We start from the raw sequence: 8,849 nt of genomic DNA, 5'->3' as shown, positions 1-8,849 counted from the left end.
CCCATCCAGCAGCACCAGCTCATGCTGACAGCCGCCCCTCCTCCGCCTCCACCCCCACAGGGCCAGACCTCCCAGCAGCAGCAGCAGCAGCAGCAGCAGCAGCAACAGCAACAGCAGCCTCCCACCGGCAGCACCCTGCTTTCGCTCACCCCTCCTCCGCCTCCTCCTCCACCTCCCCCTGCCCCCTCAACCAATGCACCGATGCAGCCCCACCACTTTCAGAACTTAGGGGGGTTTCAACCGGCGTTGCTGCACCCGGGTACTGCAGCCAACTCTTCAGTGCCCCCATCCACGTACCCCCCACCCCTTCAGCAGACTGGACTGCCTCCACCTCCCCCTCCTCCCCCTCAACAGACTCAACAAGGCCAGGCCCAGGCCGGTGCCTCCCAGATGCCTTCTGGGACTCGTGGAGCCCCTGCATCCTCGACCCCCTTCCACACTTCGGGGTACCTGAGCACAGGGTGGCACTGACGGCCCTGACTGCTGTCGACCCCCGGCAGCCCCTGAGAACTCTTCCTGAGAGGGGCGTGTACCATAAGCTGTAGATGTTTTCTATGTACCTGAACACATGGCCAGTGGAAAAACAGCTGTTTGTGGGATAAAAGGATACTTTTTAAAAAAAGAAAAACAAGGACAGAAAATCTTAGAAAAAAGGACAGAGAAATAATCTTCAAGACAAACTGTATAAAAATGAAGATGGACGATACCCCCGGTGCTCATAGCCCTCTTTCTCTCTGGCCTCCTCTTGTTTTTATATATCCTTCCTGTGATGGAGAGAAAAGCTCTCTGTTCTGTGTCTTGTTTGGACTCCTGTTGTAAGGCCCCGCACTTTGTTTATCAATGGACATTCCAGCCTATACCCCCCTCCTCCTCCTTTTGTCAGTTATTGTTTTTACTTCCTCTTCTCTCTCGTCTCTTGTCGACTCTACACCATTTATTTGTTTTAATCTAGTGGCTCATTATAGCAAAGAGAAAGCTTTTTGTATAGAGAAGAAAACACAAATATTTTTTTTATTCCTCTGTCTAACAACAAATATCTGTTCACCGCTGCAGATTCAGAAAAGACCCCATTTCTGGGAGCCTGCCTCACCGCCCCGGGAGGCCCGCACTCGTGTGTGTGTGTGTGTGTGTGTGTGTGTGTGTGTGTGTGTGTGTGTGTGTGTTATAGGGTGTGGAGGTGTATGGCTGCTCAGAGGAGGAAAGTGTGTGTGTGACATTTTATGTAACGGGTGCTTGTAGTCTTCTGAGGTAGGCAGAGTGGTCTTGCCCACAGGTAGGAAGTTAGCGGTTTATTTTTGAATATCAATGGTTATTTGTAGAAAGTGTAATTTAATGTATAGGTGGTTACTCCAGCTTTCACCAGGAACAGGTTGTAAATATTTGCTTCTTTTCTTTTCTATGCTTGTACAATTTGCTCCCATCCCATTTTGACATATGGTTGTACATATGAACGCTCTTCTTGGCAAAGCTGAATGTTTCTGTGACTGTAGCATTTATCCCCCCCCCCCCCCCCCCCCCCCCCCCCTTCTCTCTGAAATCTTCAACTTTGTCTCTTTTTTTTTTTTTTTTATTATTTGTGTGTGTGAGTGTATGTTTGTGTGGAGGGGAGAGACTCACAGACACTGCACTGGTTGGCTATTTTCATGGTTCATTATAATAAATCACTGTAATGACAGTTTTATACAACTTGTCGTGATGTGTCTCTGGGAAAATTTGTGCTGTCGCCTACCCTGCCTGCTTCTTTTAACAAATGTCTGCTCAGCTTCCTGCCTTCAGGGGAGAAGACAGGAAACACTGATGGAGGGCATAAAGCGGCATCTGCAGATGTATACCTGTGAGAAGTGTTGTTCAAAGCTCCTGTTTGGTAACAGCAAATTTGTCGTTGATACCCAAACTACTTAATTTGTTGGACGTCTGCAACTGTTAAGCAGTCCCCAAGAGGCTCTTGTAAATCCATTAAACAAAGTGCATAAAAGGCAGAAAAATACCCTCACACTGCAATCTCATTCCCAATTATTCTGTTGTTGCTCACAGGCGTGGCAAAATGAGGATGGTCAAAATGCTTTCATGGCCATCTGAAGTAAAAGAAGACTTGTGAACGAGACTGTGTATGTTACAGAGGAAGTTGTAATGATCACTCTTGAAAAGAATGCAATCAAAGTAAAGGGGATATAAACAAGGAGGGGGGGAGAGAGAGAGGCTCGGGGGAAGAATTTTAATAACTTGGCCGACAGATGTTTGAAAAAACGTATTTAGAAATATGTGAAGTACACCCACACTTTACATAACACAGTTGGAACTTAAAATAACCACGTTAGAGCTGAAACAGTATTTTGATAATCAATCTTTTTATTTTATTTTTTTTAATCCAAACATTCTCTTGTATCTTTGTAAGCTGAATATCTGTTTGGAAAAACATGAATTGAGGAAATTTAAACCTCTTTCTTAATTTACACCACATTTACATTAATAAGACTAAGTTTACTTTAGCACACATTTATTCAGCTTTGAATGATGACAGCTGCGCAAAGTCTGAGGATTTACGCTAGAGTCGGAGATGTCCTAAAATGGCCACCATACAGAGGATAGCATCTTTTGATTGGAGTGCCATAATGGCCTTTTCACTGGCACCACCCTCAGTTTTAACTTGACTTTTATGTCCCACTAGTGGTTAGAATCTAGCAAAGATGTCTCCTCATTTATGAATCCATCAGTTTTTGTTGTTTGTATGTAAGAATTAAAGCCTTGTGGGACCGCTAGAATTGCTGTAGTCTTGTTGAAACAAAATTACTGACACCTCGTAGCCTCATCTAACAAAGAGACTGTGATTTTTCTGTGTTAGATGTGCACAGCCCCCTGGAGGCCGTTAGGATTCATGTGAGCAGATGGCCTTGTACACCACCGCCATTGATCCGGGAGCCTGTGTGCATGTCAGAGCTGATATTTCTATCTTGGCCGGCGTTAGTCAGTCCTCCAGGTCCTTGATGATTATGATGCCACTCCTGCCCTTCACTGTGTTTCATAACGAGGACAAGCATCACAGTCGTCGTCCCGTTTGGCAACAGTGGTTGTTTTACCTCCAGCCCTCTGTTGTTGTAAATAGCTTTATGAATCAAAGTAATTCATGAGTTTTTCCTTCAACAAAACCTCATTCTGGGCCTTTTTAATGGGTATATCATAAGCTTTTAATCCACTCGGAACAGCCAAATACAGTACACTGTCAACTTACTACGGTCTGACCAGAAATGATTACAACTTACAGCTCATCCAGTGTCTCAAAACCATTAGAATAAAGAATTTGATACAGAAATGTTTACCTGAGAAGAGCTCTAATCATCTAATTACCTTCAAAGGAGCCTTTAATCTCTGTCTGGTATAACTATATACTTTTCCACAATATTAAAATTTTTTGAGATGCATCTGTAGAATGGGCTCACACTGGTGAAGACTGGAAATTTCAAAATCACTCAAATATGAAGAATGTTAAAGGTAAATCAATAACTCATTTCCAAAGACAAAATAGATGCACTTTATCCTTGTTATTCTTATACAAACACAGAAATGATTAATTGTTGGACATTTAGTCATGCTGCTACAACAGCCTTTGCTCTTCTACAACTCCGTTCCCTCTTGGTAGCTGGCAGCTATCTGGAGAAAATTTGTCGAACATGTTAGAAATCTTTTTCATCTATATGGTTAGTCTTTAAGGATTATGGAAAAATCTAGCAAGTCTTGTTAAACGGTTGGGTTTACAGATTTGATTCGCTCTGTAACTCCAATGTAATGTCAGTATATGAGAGGCACACACTAGGGTTAAGTGGTGCCCAACCTTTTTGCGCATGTTGAAGATGTCTATGAGCCTTGAACAGTCCAACCTTAGTGATTTTTCCTTATTTGTTTAAAAAAAAAAATAGTTTTAGACACCTGAAAGGATAAAACCTATCCAGGATTTTACAAGAATGAAAGAATTATTAGTCAAAAGAATTTGATGAAGAAATTTGCTTTGTCATTGTCTCCTATCCTGTTTATCATCTTGTGACCCCTATGGAGTGGCCCCTTTCTCAGTTTGGGAACTACTGATCTATGTCAGTGTATGATGTAGCATACAGTTTTCTTTTATAGGAATTTAGGAGCCTAGCCCAAACCATGAAAAACCACTCCAGACCACCAAAAGTATGTGGACGTTACAAATTTTTTTTATCTTGGACGTTTTAGATAAAAATAATTTTTAGCCCTTTTAAACTGCACATTTATTGGTAAAATTGGTGTTTGTCCATTTTTATTGTCTCACACTTTGACTCCATTTCAGAGGTTTTTCATCTGGACAGACCCAGCAATATAGAGTTAAACACTTTGCCATTGTCTCGTCTCAAACTCGGAGAAATAACACCCACCAGACGATGGGGAAGAAGAGTACAATGAATCCGTAGAGTCCTTCTGGTTCTTTTGGAGCAATAGTCTGTATTTTAGGTGGGTAACACAACACTCAAGCATGTTGAGGTGAAAAGAGTCCTAACACCTAAAGTAAAAGGGATGATATCAAAGGATGCACATTCACAAGGATACTTTGGCATTGTAACTCTCGAAGCAATTCTGCTTTGTAAAAGAAAAAAGGTGTTTAGTGACACATTGGGAAATATTCTCATTAGCTTTCTAGCTAAGCATTATCCAAGAAGCTACTTATGTTAGCCGGTTAGCTTAGCCAGCACAGGGAGAAACAGCCAGCCTGTCATGTGGAAACAAATATTCTATCAGCACTGCTAAAGCGCACTAATTACAAAACTGAGGTATAAATGCAAAAACTTTCCATTTCATGGGTTAGCTAGCTATGGGCCAAGTCTAGTGGGGCCTACCACTGTTGGTTGAAAACTAAGCTGCTGGCCGGACAGGTGTGAGTGGTATCAGTCTTATCTGATGCTAGCTGACTCTCCACTACAAAGCGAATAAGCATATTTCTCAAAATGTTGAAGGTTTTTTTATTTTTTATTTTTTTTAAGGGTTGATCTCTTTTTTTCCCCTCATGTGTTTAACTTAACTTTTTTTTAGCTGGGAGTCGGTGAAGAATCACAGGAAACAAAAAGATACTAAAAAGTGTTCAGCCTTAATTCATGTCCAGTTTAACTTTTCCTACACTCTTTTAGTACTCCACAATACTGTCAGATTACACGATCACTATATGGCACACACTAATAATGGACCAATAGCTTGACATTTCAAAGCAAAATGTACATTTCAAAGTCGAGACAAAGTACAGGGACATAATCAACATATCTATACACAGATTATAGACTTGATACAACTGATGTTTTCTCCTTTTTAGCTATCTGTTTAGCAAAGTTGTCACCAGCAAAACCTCTAAGTACTACCTTTTGATTCTATCACATCAAACATTTAATTATAACAAAACAGTACTGTTTTTTTCTGTTTGTTTATCCAACTTGAAATTTTCTCCTGGCCTCATTTTGCTGACACCACTCTCAAAGGTTGAACAGTGTCAAAGCCAAGCTCCTTTGCAGGGAGTTTGTTGACTGGATAAGAAAGATCTGACAGCTTTGACCTCAAGTCTGTGAAATCCTCATTTGTGTCGGCCAAAGTCTGGATAATTTGTTTTGATTTAATTCGATTTGAGCGCCTGTCGCTCCATGGTGTTTGTCCAACAAGTGTCTTGGAGCTGAATTAACACATGAAGAGTCTTTTATGTATTTTTATTTTTCCAGCTGAACCTGTGCACTGGAGCAGCTTTTACTCACATCCACATGGAGAACATTTTAGTTTTAACAGCTCGGGTAAGATGATGCAGTGACATACGAACACAGGTAAACTTTGAAAAAGTCTTTAAGAAATCATCCTGCAAAAACAAGCAGTTTCAGATGAATGAGAAGGCTATTTTACAGAGGGGGCTTTCAGAGAGGAAAATTAAGATGCATCGTGATCTCCTCCAAGGTTGCGTGGCCCCTTCCAGACATCCTCTCCTTCTTTGATCTGTTCTTTCCCCACACATCAGCTCTCCATCTCAGCCACAGGTTGGACCAGAAGAGGGATGCTGGATCCTGAAGTAACATCACGTCTAGGCAGTGAGACCTGCAGACAAGAAGAAAAATGATGTAGAATCTGCAGGAATTTGTGTAGTTTAGAATGAACATTATAAATCAATTATTCCCACTGGTTTGCACTACATCTGCCAATTTCTCTAAAAATTTAAGTGTAGGTGGGAACCCCATGGTGTACTTACTCCCATGTCATCCAATTATTGTACATATCAACATATATGCTTTTGAAAAATAAACACTCTTGTGCTCTTAAACACTGATTATTCCCTTAAAAGAAGAATGCAAACGAATCTCTATTGCTGTCATGCAGAAAATGTACCTCTAACGTGTCACTTTTCTTCTTATCAGTATTCAAATCCATGAATTCAGCATCAGCTAAATTAAACTGAATTAAATAATGCAAATTCAGATTATGAAAGGCACTTGCAGATAAAGAACAAATACATGTTGATATGCTAAATCTATCACTATATTAGGTGATTATAATTACTGGAGTGATTATTAGTGTTATTTTGTTTGAATATTTTACGCACTGATTTATGTAAATTAGGTTCAAAAATGAAAATGAACAAGTCATTACATGATTATGAATATTATTATTGTGATTACAACTGTTTTCTGATAGTTGTATTAATTATGACGGATTGCTTAAGGAGCATGTGGTTGCTTTAAATTCCTTGAATCACGCTCTGGTGGGTCATTCATTACAAACTCATGTTGTGCAGTCAAGCTTTGTTCAAACTCACAGAACTTAATTTTAAATTCTTGTGAAGACCCCAAACTTTCCAATGATACCAAGTATGTCAGGCAAAATATTGGGGAAAAGTGTATATAAGGATGCATAAGACATTTATGATATATAACAAGGCACAGCCATTACAAAACATGTAGTTTAGGGTTTAATGTTTCACTCAGTGTAAACATCATAGCTTTGATGAGTGGTTGGAACCAAGGCTGTAAATGCCTAAGTCCTACAAAATTACACACAGATGACTCATTATGGGGTTTTAAAGGCTGGTTCTAACATTTTCTTTCATATAATATTTTTTCAAGCAAAAATAAAATTTCAGTAACTTAAGGATTTAGAAGTAGTCCTGGGATACTGGAGAAGGATTTGAAAGATCTTTTCATCATATAGCAAGATACAATTGACTGAAAATATAACTGAACAGACAAACAGTGTGAATTAGATTATTCTTTTCAACTTTAAAGCCACTTATAGGGGAAATAAAAGAGTGAACTGGATGTTAAGGGGCTAAAATTGGTTGTAATGGAAAGAAAAGCTTGCATGATTATTATTTTAAAAAGCATGAATATGTAACTTGAGCTGATCGGTGGACATTGTGGGCAGGTAGAAGATGAATGTGTATTGTTTTCCTATATTTCCCAGGATTCTCTTCAGTCAGTTGCTTTAAAAACACCATCATTAGGTGACCTGACCTGAGAGTGAGTGAAACAGGATTACAAGCTGAAAATAAAGTCAGCAAATTGACCCAGTAATGTCAGATACATGCCAAAATGTCTGTCTGTCTGTTTAAATTTATAACATTAGCCACCACAAGCCACTGGTCATACCAGACCAGGTAAGGCTTTAATACCCCTTAAAGTTTAGAAAAGAGCAAGGATTTACTTTCAGAAGTTACATAGTCTCAGTTTAAAGGCCCTCAAAACACAGGTTCTCAATAAGCATTGGCTTTTAGCTGAGGTTTTGAACGTATGCTTCTTAATAAATTATGAATAAGAATGATTTCCCAAGCTTTCCCAAAATATATTATAGAAAAATAAATGAGATCTGAAACCAACTTTTCAGGGATTTTCAAGTAAATAAAAGGGGAAAGCTGCATGTTAATGGGGATAAAGTGGGCTGAAATACAAACAAATTTAATGAAAAAGGTACAGTGGTTGAAGGATCAAATTAAGGATTGATGTTACTGATTTTCTCGCTGTTGCTACAGGCAACATATTACATTCAAATATGATCCTTACCTGTGTGTATGTGACTGCTCTACCATTACCAGATATTATATGGCATTGTTACCGCTCTCTGTGGGGGGAGAAAAGAGAGAGAAACCACTTCAGTGTGGAGAGGATGTGGAACATTTCTTTTAACCAGCAGGTGGCAGTATTACATAAAACATCTTCTCCTCGGAAGGAACCAAGGCTGCATGAATTAAAACAACCCACTGATGTTTCTAACTTGGACAGGTGTCACTATCCATCCTCCTGAGTGGCAAGATACGAAAACAACCCATTTAAACTTCATCTGCTGTTTGATGAATCCCCCACTTTTCACTTTCATTCTCATATTTCATGTAGCCTACATCTGCCTCGCGTCCTCTCTCATCCTCTTCCTCGGCTCATTATCCCTCTCTCTCTCTCTTCCCCTCTGTCTTGTCCTTTCTCTCCGGTCTCTAGGTTGATAATGGCTTCTTCCTCCCAGTCTTTTTGCTTATACGAGCTAACAGGCGACTGTGTCCTGGCTGATAGGGTGGCTGTGATTCATTTAGACAGGCTGGCAGCAAACTGTGTAAACAGCCATTAGTAATTCATGACTCTGTCCAGCTTCCCCAGGCTTCAATTAACCCTTGCACACTTCCTCTCAGTCATCCATCTTTCTCTGTCTGCGTTTCTTCTCTCACTGCTTTTCAAGTCCGTAGCCTTTCATCTGTATTCTCCTCTTCTTCCTACTCCCTCCTCCCTGTTTAAATCATTCTCTTTGGGTCCGAGTGCAGTTGTCGTCTCGCCCAATCAAGTAAGAAAAACCTCATTGGTAACAGAAGCAATCAAAAGCAGCCGGAT

At 40.1% G+C, this 8,849-nt stretch overlaps 2 protein-coding genes across 8 annotated transcripts in view; one reads left to right on the top strand and one right to left on the bottom strand.

The window, feature by feature from the left end:
* kmt2e (lysine (K)-specific methyltransferase 2E) overlaps positions 1-1,691 on the top strand; it is a 31,299-nt gene extending 29,608 nt beyond the window's left edge. For all 6 annotated transcript variants that reach the window (XM_046072282.1, XM_046072279.1, XM_046072284.1 and 3 more), the window contains one exon: positions 61-1,691. In XM_046072282.1, the coding sequence (XP_045928238.1) occupies positions 61-471 (411 nt within the window). In that variant the 3' untranslated portion in view covers positions 472-1,691. The remainder of the gene's footprint in view (positions 1-60) is intronic.
* Positions 1,692-5,690: 3,999 nt separating this feature from the next.
* Positions 5,691-8,849, bottom strand: part of lhfpl3 (LHFPL tetraspan subfamily member 3) — a 47,101-nt gene continuing 43,942 nt past the window's right edge. For both annotated transcript variants that reach the window (XM_046072482.1, XM_046072483.1), the window contains one exon: positions 5,691-6,081. Coding sequence is in view for 1 of the 2 variants with exons in the window: in XM_046072483.1 (XP_045928439.1) it covers positions 6,068-6,081 (14 nt within the window). In the remaining variant the exon portion in view is untranslated. The remainder of the gene's footprint in view (positions 6,082-8,849) is intronic.

This window comes from Micropterus dolomieu, linkage group LG16 (assembly GCF_021292245.1).
Source record: "Micropterus dolomieu isolate WLL.071019.BEF.003 ecotype Adirondacks linkage group LG16, ASM2129224v1, whole genome shotgun sequence".
In the NCBI taxonomy this organism is placed as follows: domain Eukaryota; kingdom Metazoa; phylum Chordata; class Actinopteri; order Centrarchiformes; family Centrarchidae; genus Micropterus; species Micropterus dolomieu.
Note: the sequence above shows the minus strand (reverse complement) of the source record. Positions and strands in the feature narration are given on the sequence as shown.